The sequence below is a fragment of the Pyrgilauda ruficollis genome, unplaced genomic scaffold (genome assembly GCF_017590135.1).
Source record: "Pyrgilauda ruficollis isolate IOZ18807 unplaced genomic scaffold, ASM1759013v1 scaffold17, whole genome shotgun sequence".
Classification (NCBI taxonomy): Eukaryota; Metazoa; Chordata; class Aves; order Passeriformes; family Passeridae; genus Pyrgilauda; species Pyrgilauda ruficollis.
In genome coordinates, this window is record NW_024515875.1 from 10,829,852 (window position 1) to 10,847,927 (window position 18,076).

The following is an 18,076-nucleotide window of genomic DNA, read 5'->3' on the forward strand; positions in this document are numbered from 1 at the left end:
CCCCACCCCGAGCCGCCGGGAGCCGATCCCCGCCCGGTCCCTCCTCCCGCGGGGACGCGGCCCCGCGCGCCGCCGGCTGCCGTCACGCTCGCTCCGCCGGAGCCGAGGTAACGGGGCTCCCCCCCGCCCCCGTACCTGCTGCCGGCCCGGCGCGGCACCGCGCTGTCTCCTCTCGGGCCCGAGGCGCGCGAGCGCCGCTCCCTCCCTGCCTCCCTCCTTCCCTCCCTGCCTGCCCGGCGCTGGCTGGCAGCGGCACTGCGCACGCGCGCGGCGCGCCGCGGCGCCCTCTGGGAGGAAGAGCCCTTCCGGCGAGACCGGCCGGCGGCGGCGGCGCCCTCCTCAGGACGGCGCGGCCCCGAAGGAAAGACTACGGCTCCCGACAAGCAGCGCGCGCCGCCGCGCGGGCGCGTATCTCCCGCCACGGGGCACGCCGGGAGTTGTAGTGCGATGGGTGGTGGCGCCGCGCCAGGGAGGGTTTGGGGAGAGGGGAGGAGGTGCCCCGTCCCTTCCCCGCCTGAGGGGCGCTGGCCGCCGGCCGGGGGTCGTGTGCCGGGACACGGAGGCGGTGGTAGCGATGGCGCAGCAGCCGCCAATGTCACGGCGGTGTTAGGCCCCAACGCGCCGCCCGCCAGCGCCGCCGCCAGGGAGCTCCGTGCCGGGGAGCGCTGAAAGGGGCAGGGATGTTCCCGGGGCTGTTACGGCCCAGAACAGCGCAGCGGGCTGATGTTTCCACTTTAATTAATGCAGGTCCCCTAGCGGTGGCCTCGGTGCCACCGCAGACCGCGTCACTGCGGGTGCGGCAAGCAGCGGAGCCATTTCGCTGTGGCACGGGCGATGCCGCGGCCCGAGAGGCTGCGGGTCAGCCACGGTGTGTGACGGACAGACACGTACACTGGATGGTGTGGCACAAGCGGGCCCGCACACCCACACAGGAGCACAGGGTGATGGTGGCAGGAGGGGGAGCCCAGGCAGTATCCACTTCCAGGAGCCATCAGTCCAATAAAGACCCATTTTGAGGAGCACAGTGGCAGGTGGGAACACGAATTAAGGACTCAGAGAAAGGAACACCCTGTCCAGCCCCATCCCAGGAGCCTCAGCCCCAGAGCACCTTTAGGATTAGAGGTGTAGCTGTCTCCAGGGGTGTGGGACACAGGACGAGACGCAGGGGAAGAGCTTTTGGGGATTGCACAGGACTCATTAAGAGTGATTAGGGCAGGAGCCAGGGGTGATCTAGGTCACACAGAGAAACAAATACAGCATACAGGAATAAAAGGGCCAGTCATGTGTCAATGGTTTGCGATGATTTGTCCACGGCCTGCACCTGATCAGCGCAGCCTGTCGGATCTTCCCATGAAACTCCTTTTGCACTTTGCCCTGCGTGAGGAACTCGTGGTCAGAGCACCACAGGGAGCTGCTGCTGGGGGCTGGAGGGGCTGGGATTGAGGGGCAGCTTCTGGGCACTGCCTGAGGCCAGCTGCTGGAAGGAGACACTGTACACGTGTGTAAATACTTCTGTAAATACACAGATACACACGGACACTCACTAGTGCACCTCCGTCCTGCTCAGCTGGAGCAGAGTGTGGGATGAGGCTGCCAGTGCTGTGTGGCAGTGCTCTGTGTGGATGGATCTGTGTAATCTGTGTCCATGTGTGCTTAATTGGTGCATACGTGAATTTGTGCATGTTGGGAATACAAATTCTGTCTGGCTATTGCTTGGACATGGGCATGGGGCTGCAGCAGCCTCACCTCTCTCAGGCTACCTGATCTCAGACAATTTTGCCACATCACTATATATTTGTGTACATACACACACTGGTATATTTCACAGGGCTTCATATAGAAGCACAGCATTTGTACTCATTGAATTGAGATAAGATAGATTAAAGCAGACAGGCAACAGCTTTCTCCCAAAGCATCTTCACCAAAAAAAAACCCAAATAAACATACAAAAAAACCAGTTCCACTTTTCTTTCAGGGATTTCGCATTTCTTGCACCCTACCTAAGCACATCTGTAATGCAGCAGGAGGTCTGGTTACACTACTGGCTGGCATTCCTGCTATACCTTGAATCAAATTAGCACAGTTATGGGTGGCAGCAGAGATCTTCAGGTTCTCCTTGTTTTGGTGAAAGTCTGGTTTCAGATGCAACAGAGCTAATGCAATGCAGGTACAAGGATGAATTCCTGTTTCCTGTCTCTCTGCTCTTCTGCTCCCTTCTCCCCACCAAGCCCATATTTTCAGGCATGGTGAGTTATGTTCATTCTGCATGTCTTGTGATAACCTGCCCTTAACAGCCACCACAGATGACACCTTTTTGGATCACAGTCATCACCTGCAGGCAAGGATTTGCAAAACTTGTGTGGAGCCTTGTGTGGGGTAAGGCTGTGGGGCAGCCTACCAGAGAGAGAGGCAGGTCCAGGCTGACTGGGTCTGTGGTCACAGAGCAAGGCATGGAAACAGCAAAAAGCACCACCAGAGTTCCAACTGTCTGAAAACAGAGATACCTGGGACCAGGCTGACATCAGGTGCAGGTAAAATTAAGACAGAAGGTAGCTTCATTTCTGACAACAACTTCTGAAGCCCTGAGAGTTTTTGTAATCTGAGTTAATTCAGCTGGAGGGAATTTACTCTTAAACCAATACACAGCTTTCAGCAGAATTTTTCTTCATGCAAAAATGAGGCACACCCTCAGCATGTTTTTAAACACAGCCTGAAAAGATGACAACAACATTGAAGGCTGACAAGTGACCGTGAGCTGGGGGAGGCAAAGTGGAAGTGGACAGAGTAAACAGATCAGCCATCATGCTGTGATTGGGTTAAATTCAAGTTTAGGCAAAATACCCCTGGTTCTTGTTTTCCCCAGTGCAATGGGATGCCAGAAAATGGTATCACGATAATGCAGCCCTTTCTAAAAAAGGCCACAGAGCCAGACTGCTGACCATATTTAGCTCTACTAAGTTGCAATTGGCACCAGCAAGCCTTGGTTGTCACCCACTGACATTTTGTTCAGCCCTAAAAATGAAAACAGTTGCCTGCAATGTTTCAAGCTGTGAGAGTCACTGAGGACTCACAGATGGGAAAGAGAAAGATAAGGCAAAGTATCAAGTTCATAATGATTTAGGATCTCAAGGCCGCCACAGCCAAAAGGATTGTTCTGTGTTTGTGAGGCGGTGAGAGGTGGCAGCAAACAGCAGCAGGGTCACAAGGGATGTCTGCAGCCAGATGGGGTGAGCACCCCGAGGAGAAGCAGCACCTGCCCCATCTGCACCCCTGAACCTCACTGGCATGGACGACCTGTCCACACTCACCATCAGTATGAAGTGCTCACCATGGAAGTCACTATGAAATGCTTTAATGAGTCCATGCCTGCACTACAGCATGACTGCTCTCCTCTGCTCCTTTGCTTCCCCAGGTTTGGCTGAGGAAGGGTGGGGCTGGGAGCTGTACCCTCAGGCTTACTCTTGGTGGCTGGTGGGATCTTTGCACTGTGCAGTGGAGGGATTGAAGCTTGGGAGCCTCCTGGGGGTCCCTAGGAGGAGGGCAGGCACCTTTGCCCAGCTGCTCAAGTCTGGGCCATTCCCAGTTTCCTCTCCTTATGTCCACCCTGCCTGGACAGATCAGAAAACCACCACTGCTGTCTGTGCCAGGTGCTGTGTCCAGCGACAATGGGAACTGGGTGACAGTTCCAATTGCAGAAACCACAAACTGGTGTGGGCGCTAAAGGGAGTGAAGTTGTAAAGGGCAAACCTCCATCAGAGAGCAGCAGGCAGCTGACACAGGGCTGGGGAAGGGGTTTGATCTTTTCCTCTCATGCAGGGGACACAGAGTGCTATTGGTTCTGCCTCTCCACTTGTGTGCAGAGCATCACTCCAGGAGTGACAGAGTTAACAAATACAGTGGAAGAGACAGCTCTGTAAGCTGAGCTACATGGTCACATGCACAGGTTTTATTTTTAACATCCCAAAACTACTTGATGTTTCTGCCTGGGCTTGCTCTGTGTCCTTCTGATCTCTTTCTTTGTGTGCAGTTCTCCCTCACCCACCTCACTTCAGCCCAGCTGAGCACAACCAGGAGACAAGTGTTTGGTACGTGCACAAGGACTCTATGATCAAGGTAAGACTTTGTAAATAGAGTTGGAGGGTTTTTTGGACAAACCTTGATGCACTGTAATGGTTACTGTAGCAAGCTATGAAAATCAAGACATCTTCAAAACAGCCTTAGTAATTAAGATGAAATAGAATAATCATGAGATGTCTTAAATGACACTCTAAAACAGAGGCAGCTGGTAACTGTGAGCACTTCTGTGACATACTACTCTAAAAAAAACCCTCCATAATATATTCAGTGAATTAGCTGTAGTTTGCAGCACTGTATGCAGGATTTAAAAAAAACCTAAGATGCTGATTGTAAGATGGGAGCTTCAGCAGCAGATCAGATGATAAATCAAAAATTCAATTTCTGTTATTTTCAGGAAATTCAGAGAAGACAAGAAGATACAGTAAGGGTCAGAGGAAAGGCAAGAGCAATCTCATGGCAAAAGTGCTTATACTTAAAATTAAATGAGTTTTGTAGATTGAGACTGCAAACTTTATGTTGGCAATCTAGACTGAATGAATGATGAACTAAGAACTGCAAGAGTTAAAGGTATTACTGTACCATTTAGTCTTGTGACGGCTTAGCAATTTTTATTAATGAATCTCTTTTTATTTTATGACTTAGATCTTAACCAATAGCTCTGAGATTCTTTACACTGGGCACCTTTCAGAAAAGTATGTTAACGAGATTGTTACCAGAGCATAAAATAGATACTGAGCCCAAAGACAAAAAAAACATGGTTTGGACCATTACCCTGCTTTTTTTTTTTTTTTTTTTTCTTATACTGCAACCATACTGGACCTATTCTTTTAAAGCACTTGTTGAACTCAAACCAAGACCAAACCCATTTCCTAGTTACCAATGCAAAGCAAAAGTTTGCTTGACTGTGTCTACCAAGGACAGCACAGGGACCCCTGACATGTCCGAGGAGCAGCAGAGCAGCTCCATGGCGCAGCCTGCTGATCTGCCTGTCTCCCACGGGACTCCCCAACAAGCCCTCCACATGATACTGATGCTGAGCTATCCTGCACTATCCAGCCCAGGGGACCATTTCAGAACCTGGAATTTTTGGGTGGGTTTCTCTCAGATGACCTATGGCTACATTGCACCAGGTAGGGAGGAGCAAGAAACATTGCTGAACCAGATGTTCTAGTGGGGAGTGCAGTGCAGGGTTCCCACCAGCAGTGCCCTGTGTTACCTGTACCTCACTGCTCTGAAGTCTCCCTGCTCCTCCTGTAACAGTTTTAGTGCATTTCACCAGACAGAAATTGCACAGGCAAATTTTGGTGCCACTTTACTGCCTGTGTGCAGCACAGATTTTCCAGGCAAGGGGGAGGCCTGATGGTGCAACAGCTTCTCTCGATCTCCATGGTCCTGCGTGTCAGGTGCGGGGAGCTGAGGAGAAGCTGATGTGCTGTTCTGAGAACCTGAGCAACAGGCATGCTCCAGAAGAAAGGCAAGGAGATGGATTGAAGTCCTTGCCCAACTGATGCACTATACTGTGGATTTATTTTTTTCCGTATAAAGCAATTCCAACTTGTTCAGTAACTCTGAAATAGTGGCTATTGCCATGAAACACCACAGCCTCATCCAGATGATCCCCAGGTAGGAAATACAGGCGGTAGCTCCCTAATTCTCACAGCTTCATCCTTCAATTGTTGGGCTTATCCAACAAGTCAGTTGTTTCACAGAAAATCTTACTCCTCCTCATGTCTTATGCTAAGGATTTGAAGTTCACCAGATTGTCCTGGAATCAAAGTGCCCCTGTAAAATCCATGTGAACTCGTTCGAGGTCACCTCAAAAGTAAGTCTTGTTTATGCTCACTATTAGTGTTATTGATGAAGATTTCATCTACACCTTTAATTCTCCCTTTCCACCTGCCCTGAGCTGTACCATACTCACTGCCTGCCTCATTTAAAGCTTGGCTGGCAGCTTGTATGTACAAGGTCAGTCTGAATGGCAACCGCAGAGCAGGAGTGCCATGAAGGACAGTGACCCACTGTGCTGAGTGCCAAGGGGGTCACCCAAGCTGTAGCTGACCCTGCTGTGGGTGTTGAGGTGTGGAGTTTCACTTATTTAGAGGTTTCCACGATTCCAGGTGGTGGCATTCTTGGATTTGCTTTTTATTTTGTGTCTAAGGAGGGGACTTAAGAAAACTTGGGCTCCTGGGATTCATGTACAAATGCAATACACTATGGTTTCCAATGGCACAGTGATTTTGTCCTCACCTCTAAGAAGTAAAAACATCTATTTATCAAAAGGAGACCCAAGTCTGATTTCTTGACAAGGTTGTTAAGCAAGTAGTGATTGAGGAAGAGCAGTGCAGGAAAGGAAAAGAAAATCACTAGTTAAAGAAGACTTACTTGGTGTCCTAGAAAATGTGATTCTACATCTGGCTCTGCCACAGTTTTTGTGCAAGAGGCATGCAACTGCAAGCGAAACATAAGAACCTGAGCATCTCCATGCTTGGCATTTTTTGCCTGGCATTTACATATTTGTATAAAATACCATATTTAATTCTATATATTTTCATCTTTCTAAACTTTAATTCTATATCTGTCAAATAGAAATAATAGTATTTTTCAACCTCAAGTGCTCCTCTAGTATTGCAAAGATAAATTCATTATTGTGAACACAATCAGATCTAAGGTAGTAAATATACTGACATGAAAATTCTTATATTGTAAGAAAATTAATGACTATTCCCCTCACGATTTCAATATGATAAAGATGAGATAAACATTATATGCTAGGTAACAAGGGTTAAAAGAAATAGAGAACACTGCCTATCTGCCAGTTCACCAAAAATATTCACATTCTTCTGTTGTAACATTATATATAACTTCAGCATTCTTGGCTCCAGCATTTGGATGTGAACTTTCATGAGATTTTTTTTTAGGAGCTTGTTATCATGTTGTAAAATTTAGAAAGTTTGTTTTATGGTCATTTGCAATCTCATCTCAGAGGCACTTTTTAAGGTCATTATCTGGGTTTCTGGTGGCCCTTTTTGATGTTTCTTCAAACTGGGAGGTACCCCTTGATTCTGTGCAAAGAGCTCAGGTACAATGTATGACCTTAGTATGTCAAATGGTCAGTCACATGCCAAATGAGAAAATGCTTGTATTATTTTGGCTCATTGACTGCAAATTAATTAAATGTATGTCTCCTGGAAATAAATTTTAATTGGTTTATAAAGTGTAAGTTATTATCACTGAACAGGCCATCTCCAGACACAGACATAGCTGCAGTTAAAATAGCAGCTGTATATTTTTAAACCTTACTTGATTTGCTGTCATGATGGTCTAAAAATACTTACCAAAGTGGACAGACTATGGACTGTAATGTGCATTCTTTCCTTACACAGTAGCTTGAACATGATTGAAATAATCATTTCTGGCTTGTTTGGTTTTTTTTGTTTCCTAACCCAGACCTTGAGAAATTTTGCAAGTTGCAGGGAATCAAGAAGTGTACAAGTTTAGAGAAATGTTTTGTCACCTGACTTATCTGTGTGTCACCTGCCTCTGGATGTTATGTATCAAACCTACTGAGGCAAAATTTGTAAACGTTCTGCTGAGTGTTTTGAGTTTTCAGTTTCTGTACTTGCAATAATACTATCAACGAAACCACAGCCAACTAAATTATCAATTAAAGTACAGAGCTCCTGATTACTGGCATGTCAGAATATAAGAAGCATCAAACCCTGATAAATGTCAGAAAGAAACTCTCTGTCCCTTCTTCCTGTCCTCTGTGTTCACAGATTTGACAATGAGAAGAGAGGAATAGATATATTTTGTCTGAAAAGAACAGCATATGCAAGTTAGAGATGAGGTAAACTAAAGTAAAAAATGCCTGAATAACGAGGAAGACTGATTCTGCATCTGAATGTTGTGATATGGTCACTTTTCATAAACAAAGCATGTATTTTCTTTCTCTACACATGATTTGGATGGGGTTTATTTCAGCATGCAACAATGTGAAAGCAGGCTTCTCTCCAGAAACTTTGTCATCAGCCCTTTCTGTGTTTTGGAGAACAATAAGGCCTATGCCTCTAATGTAGGGGGGTTTTTTATCAACTATTTCTCCCCAAGAGTTACTTTTGCAGTGGAAAGTATTGTTCACACAGTCGTGTTTTTATTGCAGTGTAATGTACCCAGCCTTCCTCTGACCTTATGCAAGTCATGTCTGGGACTATTTTTAGAGATTATATTTGCAGCAAAATGCTACAAGAATGAGAGCGGCAAGGATGCCACCAGTGTGAAATAAACCCATCTGTATCTCCTGCTTCTCTGAGCTTCATAAAAGTAGAGGTAACTGAACAGCCTAAAGCAGGACAGGTGCCACCCCAAACCACATGTATTTAAGGGCTTGGTGTGGCTGAGGCCACACTGGCCAGCACCCTGGTGGCACCTCTGTGCAGAAGCCAGTGTTTCCTAAGGCAAGGCAGGGATGTTATAATGGGAAGTCAGAAAGTTTTATTTTCTGCATTGCTCTCTTGAGCTCTTTCCCTCGAAGCTGATGGTACCTCTCACTTGAGAATGCAAGTTTGTCTCTGAGTAAAGGTTCCACCAAGGCTGTGTGTTCCTTTACTCTGCAGGGCCAAGAGGGAATGGGGTTAATTCATTAAGAGGTGTAAGCAGGTATTGATCAGCACTGGAAATTGCAAAAGATGGAACAAAGTTGTGTTGAGCAATTAACGCACATCAAATTTTCAAATATGAGTGTTGGTATTTAGTGCAGAGACCCACAAGCGTTGCCTTTCCCAGACGCCTTTCCTTCTCTGGTGGTGTTCATGGCTTCCACTGCCAGGGTGTAAAGGTGTGAAAGATATGAAGCTAAGAGAACACCTTCAGGAAAGAGAGAGGAAGTTCTTCACATAGAATCTCTTCCCCCAAGCCTGAGCCCACTTCCTCTGCAGCACACCTCTCCCCCCCAGGGCTAGGTCACTTAACCCCGGGTTTGCAAAAGGAAACACATCTAGGTAAACACTACTTTTCTTTAACTTGTTTTCTTTAACCTAGGAAAAATAAAACAAAGTCTAAATTATTTTACTACCAATACCTGTCTTTTCTCAGAGCCAAGTGAGAGTCTATTGGGCCTATGGTAGCTCTTACTGCATGAAATGGAGCAGGGTGGGTGGGGGGAGGAGTGTGTGAAGGTTTGTCAACATTTTTTTCCTATTTCCACATAAAAAAGAAAAGCATCCTGGGTCCTGTTTGAAAACAAAACTTGAGTTCCTCCTTATCGTTAGCTTTTTTTATTTCCACAAAGATTCACAGTGATTCCAGAATCAGGCTGGAATGCAACTCCTGTAGTAAGGAGCAGGAAGTGAAAAGCTGGGAGGTCTCTACTTGCAGCAGGTCTTCTATGGGCCAAGTTACTGATAGCAGTTGAAGGTATCCAGGGAAGTAGTGACTGAGCAGCCTCTAGTTCTGTAAGCCAACAATTGGAGTGTAAGGGTAAATCAGGAAAGCAGAGTAAAGAGGGCCAAGGAAACCAGCTCTTACCCAGGCTGTTTTCCACAGTGGGAGCTGGCATCCTGAAGACAATTCTCACTCTTGACCTTGGTGGTGTAGAGCAAAGGAAGGTTCATTGTTCAACATTCATGTCTTTGTGGAGAGATGAGAAGAGGCCTAGGCCAAATCTAGAGAGGAAAAAGGAATGTAATTTTTCCTACTCAGTGTTGAGGTAGTGGGATGCTCCTTCACTGTGCCCCTAGCAGTCTTGATTTCAGCAGCCTGGTGAAATATTGGGACAGAAAACAGCTCATACCCTGGCTGCCTGAGCTAAGGAGTAAAGACCTTGTCTGTATATGTGTGCTACCAGGCCAGGCTGTACCATGGGGGCCAGAGGTGGTGTGTGACTGTATGGAGCTGGCAGCCTCAGTCCCACCAGACGTGCACGTGAGCACCTCATGAGTGGAAGCCAACTACGGGCATGGAGGGTCTGTGGCCGTCCTCCTTCCTTCAGACAATAACTCTTGTCTTCTTGCCTTTGCCACACACAGCACCGGGCCCAGAAAGCTCCCCCTGGGCAACACAGGCACTGCGAGCGATGTTTCAGCCGGCACTGCCGCGCGCCCATTGAGGTCTCCGTGTCCTGCATGGTGATCAGCTGCCACCTCCACTGCGGGGCCACCTTCCACATGTGCAAGGAGGAGGAGCACAAATTGCTCTGCCCCTTGGAGCAGGTGTCCTGCCTCAACTCAGCCTATGGCTGCCCTTTCACCATGGCCCGCTTTAAGCTGGGGAAGCACCTCCAGGTCTGTCCAGCCAGTGTTGTCTGCTGCTCCATGGAGTGGAACCGCTGGCCAAACGTGGATTCAGACACAACGCTGCACAAGAACATTATGAAAGAGACCTTGAATGAAGAATGTCTGGACACAGCTTTGGCACTCAGAGACCAGAAGATACTTTTCAGGGCTTTGAAAGTAGCTGAATTATTTCCAGAGTGGAGGAAGAAGGATGAACTGGAAGAACTAATGGATCAAGCCATGGGTGGGGAAGCAGGTGCTGTGGGAGGAGCTGCCTGTGGTTCCCAAGAGGGCAATGACCAGTCTGAGCTCAGCCAACGTGAGCGGGAAGATTTGGCAAAGGACAAAGAGGGAATGGATCTGGGGAGTTACAAAACATGGGAGAACATTTTCAGCAAAGAGCTTCTGGCTTGCCAGGTAACAGGCTCAGCAACCAGCTCGGGACAAAAGACAGAGGAGGCTTCCAAGAAAACAGCAGCAGCCTCTCGTGCTGCCAGCTCCACAGAGAAGGCAAAGGAAGGAGCTGGTGGTGCAGAAGAGGGAAAGGGCCAAAAGTCTGAACAAGTAACACCGAGCAGAGAACTGAATGGACTGGCTCCCTGGCAGGAAGGGGTCCTGGAGAGGCTGAAGAAGGAAGTCGGTGTAGCGGATTACAACATGTATCTGGTACATCACGGGGGAATGCTCATCCGCTTTGGCCAGATGGCTGCTTGCACTCCCAGAGAAAAAGACTTTGTCTATGGGAACTTGGAAGCCCAGGAGGTGAAGACTGTCTATACCTTCAAAGTGCCAGTTAGTTACTGTGGCAAAAGAGCACGACTAGGAGATGCACTGGGCCACAAGATGCCAACTTCAGACAAGTCAGTGGATACCTCAGAACTGGGAATAAACATAGAAGAACTACCTAAGACAAATATAGTTGAAGCCACACTGCTGTGTGCTCTGGAGAAAGAGCTGAAAGGTCATGAGATCTCTGAAGCAAGAGGTATCGATGGACTCTTTGTGGATTTTGCAACACAGACATACAGCTTTCCTTTGGAGCCCTTCTCCTCCAGTGCAGTCCTAGCAGATATTCTGGATGAAAACAGCCCACCAGAACTGCACATGGAGCTCTACACTGAATGTGTAACCAGAAGACACAACAAAAGCAGTTCAGCTTTCACGTTCACTTGCAGTCATTTCTTCAGGAGGGATGAGTTCCCATTCCACTTCAAGAATGTGCATGCTGATATCCAGTCATGCCTGGATGGATGGTTCCAGCATCGCTGCCCACTGGCCTACTTGGGGTGTCCTTTTGTCCAAAATCACTTCCGCCCCGAGGGACTTAAGGCCAAGGTTATTTACAGCAAACCTCTCAAGACATTTGCTATTAAACCAGAAGTGGACACCCTTCTTGCTGAACCAGGCAATCCCATAGTGGATATTCGAGGGAGAAACAAGGACTTGCTGAGCAGCCTCCCAGTGGAAGTGCTCAAGTACATTGCAGGATTCCTGGACAGCTTCAGTTTATCTCAGCTATCACAAGTGTCAGTGCTCATGAGGGACATCTGTGCCACTCTTCTTCAAGAGAGGGGAATGGTCCTGCTGGTCTGGGAGAAAAAAAGATTTTCCCATGGTGGTACTTCTTGGAGAGGTCGCAAAAAGGCAAGTGGCTGTGACACTGGGGAAAAGAGTCATGAGTTCTCTTCAGATAAAACATGGGAACAACAAGAAAAGCTGCATATAAACATGCAGATGTGGGGAAGGTTCATGAGGTTGTGAATTTGCATGGGGGTTTGTTTTCAGGGCCCAGGGCTGTAGAGTGCAGTACATCTAGCAAAAGGATGAAGGTGTAACTAGACATTCTCTGACTAGCTGAAAGTCCCCACCCAAGCTCATCTTGGGTTTCCATGTGTACCATTTCTAGGCACTGAAAACAAGAATTCCTGATATTTAAGTATTACCATCCCCATTAAAAATGGCAGGTGATAACTAAAGCAGCAAAACCAGCAAGTGTGAGGTACATAACAATCCAGACCCCCTTTTCACTTGCTATGCCAGCCCTGCACCATCAGACATTCATTGCAGTGTCCAGAGTGAGTAATGCACACCCATTGTAGGCATAAACAGGTATTTAAAATCCTCATTTCCTCTCCCCAATTCCTTTCTCCTCTCTTGCATTAGATCTGGCAGTTCAGCAGCCTTTTCTCCAGAGTTCACAACTGGCAGCACAGCGATGTCCCGAGCATGTCGGAGCACCTGAGGAATTGTCCCTTCTACCAGGCAGAGCACAGGACAGACCCCGTGCTGCTGACGGGCATGAGCGAATCCCGGGAGCAGACTCGAAAGACTTTGGTATCTACTTTCAAGCAGAGAGTCTGAACAACTTTCTTCCCCTCTGACATGCTCCCTTCAGGGCTCTGAGATGAAGATTTGGGGATTCAGGTGTAAAGATTGTTGCTTCCAACTCTCCTTTGGACGTACAAAATTGGCTTCTCCCCAACTGCGTTTGAAACCTCTGCATTTTTTTTCCCTGCGTTAAATTGTTAAAGCTTCAACCACTGCTTACTAACATCACATGCTTTCTGTTTTCTGTTCCTGGTTTAATACAGCATCCTGAAGAAAGCAATGAGGATCTTATTTGAAAACAGCATTTTTACATCCTTGAAGGTAGGCTGCTGCTCCTTTACCATTTGCCTGAGAGAAGCAAGAGCAGTTAATGTACTTAGCTCAAATAGATCTGAAACACCTTAGGTTTGTCTGGAAAGCCAAGTTCTTGGAGCACAAGTAGGTGCCCTCCTGCCTGGCAGACCTAGGGACTGCTAACCTGCTCTGAGACCTGGGCAGAAGAAAAGGACACCCCAAAACTAGATAAATTAATTAGAACTCCATTGAGAACTTGGGAATTCACTGTGCAGCCACAGACCATCATTTAGGACCCTGACTAAGGCAAGCACACCCAGTTGAGTGCAAGCCTAAAGCTGAAGTCATGGGAGCATTCAAACCAAACCAATGCAAGCAAACTTGTTCTTTGTTAGAAGTAACCAAGTGGCAAACAATTTCAGAGGCTCAATTGACTTTTTATATTTTAAGGTAACAGCTTTCTGTGTTTTATCTGAAAATTCATTAAAGCCATTAAAGAATATTTGAAGTCATTTTTAGAATGCCTTACCAACTCACTTTTGCAGTTGTAAATTGCAAATTCTAATTGCAAGCAACTGAAAACAGGATGTCAAAGAAATAATATTCTTTTCCATAAAAGGAAAGTAATTCATAACCCATTCAGTAACAGTATGCATAATGTTTGCTTCAGCTGAATGGTCTGGAGCATAGCATTTTTACAGAGCAGAAAAGTGATTAGGATTTGGTTTATCTTTTAATAAATACACTATCTTAAACCAGAATGGGCTTGCTGAGGCAACAGATGAGAGGAAAAGGCATGTTACCAGCAGTGTCTGTCTCATTACACTACTTGAAACCATTCCAGTGGTGCTAGTCAGAAATGCCATGGATGTGGTGGCGGGTGAGACTCCTCTGAAACAGCCATAAATTATGTGTCAGCTTAGGACAATTTCCAGCCACTGCACTGCCACAGGGTGCTGACTCACACCCTTTCTTTGTTAAGTTCATAGCCAGAAGTGTGAGCTCAGGACAGGTCTGGCTTTCATCTCTCTGTCTTCAGCAGGAGAACCTAGCTGGGAGTTGGGATATTTGCTGGCCTGGACTACTACTCTTCTCACCTGGGCTGACCAGGTGCAGACTGGCTCAGGCAGATGGATACGTGCTGCACTTGCCATCCTTGACCCTGGTGCAGGGATGAGGTGGCCATGCAAGGAGCCCTCTCTTACCCAGAGAGGTTGCTGATGCACCTGAGCTGAGTGCTTGGTAACCAAAGGCATGAATTGTGTGGTGACCCAAACCACCCCGAGTGCAGCTCAGCCTTGCCTACACCTGCAGCTTAAGTGGTCCCTGTGAGATTTTTAACCAGATGAGGATATTTTTTATTTCCAGACACACACCTTCAGGAGCTTACAGTCTGAGCTGTGAGGACAGTGGAATGGTCCCAGTAACAAGAAAAGCAGCACTTTTTTCTTTTTCTTTTTCTTTTTCTTTTTCTTTTTCTTTTTCTTTTTCTTTTTCTTTTTCTTTTTCTTTTTCTTTTTCTCTCTTCTTCTTTCTCTTCTTTTTCTTTATGCTACTCTATTTTCTGCCCCTAGAGATCCTTTCTGGGAAGTCTCATAATGCTTTAGACATGAAATAAACTTCTCTGCACAGGTATCCTGTAGAAAACTCAAGTAGCATCCCAGGTTTATGAAGAGGAAAGAGAAGGAAATGAACACACATGGAACCTAAGCTGGGCTAGGAGCAGTTAGAACCACTCTCATCCTTCATCCTGAGTTTTAAGCCTCTGCACAAAAACAAACTGTCCATCCTTTAAAGCTGCTTACAAAAACTCTCCTGTTCTCAAAACATTCCATATAACATGAGTTGCCCAATATTATCTCCTTGTTTTACCCAGCAAAGTTGACAGATGTGAAAACATACAGCCAGAATTCCTAGACTTCCTAGGTCTCTAGGAATTCCTAAGAGACTTAGAATTCCTAAGTCTCTACATCAGGGCCTCATTCTTCACTTATCATGTATCTGATTTTGAAAGATGCCGAGCACCCAACTGTAGCTGCAGACCACAGTATCTGCAAGTGCATGTCCAAAAATTGGGTGCCAGAATCTATGCTGGGTGCTTGAAAATGGAGCCACTTACTTTTATGGATAATCTGGGGAGGATAGAAAAAGGGTTGCTTAAATAATAAGGTCTCAGAGTAAGTCAGTGTTCAAGGCTGGCAGGAGACCATGAAAAATTTCAGCCCATGAACAAGATCTCACATGATCAGCCACTTTAGCTGCTGTGAAGTGCTGTGGCTGCCCTGAACTTTTGGCCTATGTTAGGTGTGAATTTGGCTCGTTTTACCTTTAGTGCCAGTGTCACCAGCACTGCTGCCTTTCTGCTCCTGGCTGCCTTCTGTCAGTTCCAGAGGATTTTGTTCTTGCCACTCCCTGCTCCTGGAGATGGCATGACTTCAGTTCCAGCCTTATTAAAATGGATCCTGCTTCTTCCCTCCACAGGAGGTGCCTGAGTCAGACTTCAGGGGGATGCAACCTTTGGAAATACAATGATTGATGGTGCAGGTCACAGTTAGGAATATCGCAACCTCTACCTCGTGGGATCAGCCAGGGTGTGCATGGAACATCCAGGATCATTTTCCTTCTGGTATTCCTACAGGGCATGCTGGAGAGACACAGAGTGCTCATTCACAGAGAGACATATTTGCTCCTGTGAATATATAGGTGTATTTCTATAAACTGTAAATTTGATTAAGTAACTTTCAGCATATCCAGTCAAAGCTGAAAATCCACAGCCAAAATCTTCAGGTTAGTCTAGTCAACCTGATCTGGGAGAGGCAAAGCTGTACAGGGAAGGGGAGATCACCTTTGCATTTCTGCATACCCACCTGGCCAATGTCAGCAGGGAGCTGCTTCTCACTTCACCCCAGCCTTACCAGGAGTGGAGAGCTGTGAGCTGGTGTCAGATGCAGTTTTATTAATCTAAGGGACATGCCAAGCTAGCTCAGTGTTGATGGTCCTGCCATTAGCAGAATCAGCAGATTTAGGAGCTGGAAGGAACTGAATTTTCCTGCACTGTGTGTCTTGGTGAGCACAATGCTGGCTTATTTAAAAGGTGAGAGGCTCTGGTTTGGGTTCAGCAAGTCCTTAGCTCCTGGTTTGAGTTTATAATTTGGAAAAGAAAACTGGTTAAATCTCAGCTTGAGTAATTTGATTAGAAGAAACTGAGTATGTGGTGTTTTTCAAAATAGTCTATTGTTTTGGCAGGGTCTGAACTGGAAAAGGGGATCCAATTCCAGCAGAGCATTGATGTTGCTCTCAGTCCAGCCCCCACACTCTGGATCTTCATGACTTTGATCTTGTTTGTGCTGTCCACAAGTCCTGTGAAGCGCAAGAGCAATACTCCACACACTCCAGGCTGATGTGTCTTGCAGTGTTTCCTCTCACTGGAAGAGTGGAAGTGAAATGAAGGAATCGTGGAAATCAGAAAGGTCAGAGCAGGGCAAAAAAACTCATAACAAGAGAAGACAGGAAAGAGAAAAGGTAATGGGTTTGGATAGAGAGACCTGCCTCTTTGTAGGTGGTGTCAGGAGAGGCCAGAGGAGACAGGTGAAAGGGCACAGGAATGAAAGGAGTTGGGATGTGCTGCCAAAACCAGAGGTTTTCCGGATAAAAGCATTTCCTTGACAAAGACTCTGGAAATTCCCAACTGGTGCTATACAGTAACATGGGGCAGATGATAATTTTTAAGGGGTGAAAGGGCAAGTGACCTACTGACATGTATCCTAAGTCTGGGTTGAAGGGCAGATTTTTTTGATGGACCTCCAACTCCCAAAACTGAGAGAGCACAGATAAGGTGATGTTTATCTGAACAGTGCCTGTTGTTTTGTGAAACTCTGTAACTCCTTGTTGCATTCTTAGGAATAAAAATTATTATGGTATAAAAAAATCCATTCAAATTCAGGTCTTGGCTTTTTTTCTTGACTTCATCACATAAATGTATGTTTTGCCTTCAAATCAGGTGTGGCAGTTCCTGTACTCTCATATTCATTATGCTCCTGTCCTCTGCTCTGCTCTTCATTATCATTTTCCTGGTTGAAGACTTTTATTTATGTATGTTTTATATTTATTTAACAAATATTTTTAGGTTTGACCTCATCTTCTTTGCAAGCCACTTTCTCCTTCCTGGTTCAGTTATTTACTTAAATGAAAAGCTATCTCTTCTTTAAAAAATCCATTTTCCAGATTAATGCTACATTATATCTACAAACATATGAAGAAAAGTTTTGTCCTTACCCTTCACTTTGTGGTTGTTCATCCAGGTAGCTACAGAGGGGCTTTTGCTTCTTTGCTTTGCAGGTTCCAGATCTCTGTCAGAAATTCTGAGCATCTTTCACATGCAGTTTCCTGCATTCCACACTAAAGAGTCTCAAATTCCTTGGGGTTTAATTTCTTTTGAAACAAAACATGCATGTGCAGTGCAGGCTTATTCTTATTTATCTTCCCACAGAATTTATATGTAAGGAAATTATGATCACAGCTCCAAATTTATTTTTGATGGCCACCTGCTCTATGACTTAATTGCTATTTACAGCTAACAAATCTTTTGTAAGTTCAGTGATGGTTTGGTGACAGAATTTGTCGTGTCATGCTGAGAATCACAGGCCTGAGGCCCATTATGATGATGAGAGATGATTCACTGGTCCATAACTCTGAAGCTATTTTCCCCATGTTGGCAGAGTCCTTACTGGGGTTTATCTCTTTCAATATTTGCTCTCTCCTTACATACCCAGGTATGAACTCAAGCAGTTCATGGCTGGCACTGAGCTGCACCAGAGAAAAGCCTCTTTTAGCTTTCTGAGTTCCATCTAAACAACCTGTAACATCGTGCATGTGATATTAATGAACTGGTTTTATTTTCCTTTCTACCAGCCCTGAACAGCAGAATTTTTTACACCAGAGATGACTGTTAAACTACCGTGTTCCTGGTACTTGCCTGGTATCTAGTTTACACCCTGTGTTGTTTCCTACCAATATCTAGAAGGTGATTACAAAGATAATGGAGCCAAGGTCTTCTCAATAGTAGCAGCTGATGTGATCAAGGGACAGTGGCAACTGTCCAGAAGGGT

The 18,076-nt window shown here is 46.1% G+C and overlaps 2 protein-coding genes across 5 annotated transcripts in view; one reads left to right on the top strand and one right to left on the bottom strand.

Moving 5' to 3' along the window:
• The window catches only part of KPNA1 (karyopherin subunit alpha 1), a 51,350-nt gene extending 51,095 nt beyond the window's left edge, over positions 1-255 (bottom strand). Inside the window, exon 1 of the mRNA XM_041463795.1 lies at positions 136-255. The gene's annotated coding sequence lies outside the window, so the exon portion shown is untranslated. The remainder of the gene's footprint in view (positions 1-135) is intronic.
• Positions 256-3,045: 2,790 nt separating this feature from the next.
• FBXO40 (F-box protein 40) lies at positions 3,046-16,906 on the top strand. Of its 4 annotated transcripts, XM_041463758.1 has the most exons (6): positions 3,050-3,412; positions 4,028-4,113; positions 7,854-7,924; positions 10,101-11,990; positions 12,510-12,995; positions 16,215-16,906. In XM_041463758.1, the coding sequence occupies exons 3-5, from the start codon at positions 7,907-7,909 to the stop codon at positions 12,705-12,707; spliced, it is 2,106 nt and encodes a 701-aa protein (XP_041319692.1). In that variant the 5' UTR covers positions 3,050-3,412; positions 4,028-4,113; positions 7,854-7,906; the 3' UTR covers positions 12,708-12,995; positions 16,215-16,906. The 4 variants fall into 4 exon arrangements, with proteins under 4 accessions (XP_041319691.1, XP_041319692.1, XP_041319690.1 ...); XM_041463757.1 differs by lacking the exon at positions 7,854-7,924 and having other exon boundaries at positions 3,046-3,227; XM_041463756.1 differs by lacking the exon at positions 7,854-7,924.
• Positions 16,907-18,076: the final 1,170 nt, after the last annotated feature.

Excerpts from the sequence above, each read along its gene's own strand:
- FBXO40 (XM_041463756.1), top strand. The coding sequence starts at position 3,355 with ATGAGTCCATGCCTGCACTACAGCATGACTGCTCTCCTCTGCTCCTTT. Across the intron at positions 4,114-10,100 it reads ACAAGGACTCTATGATCAAG|CACCGGGCCCAGAAAGCTCC; the intron begins GTAAGACTTTGT and ends TGCCACACACAG. Across the intron at positions 11,991-12,509 it reads CTTGGAGAGGTCGCAAAAAG|ATCTGGCAGTTCAGCAGCCT; the intron begins GCAAGTGGCTGT and ends CTCTTGCATTAG.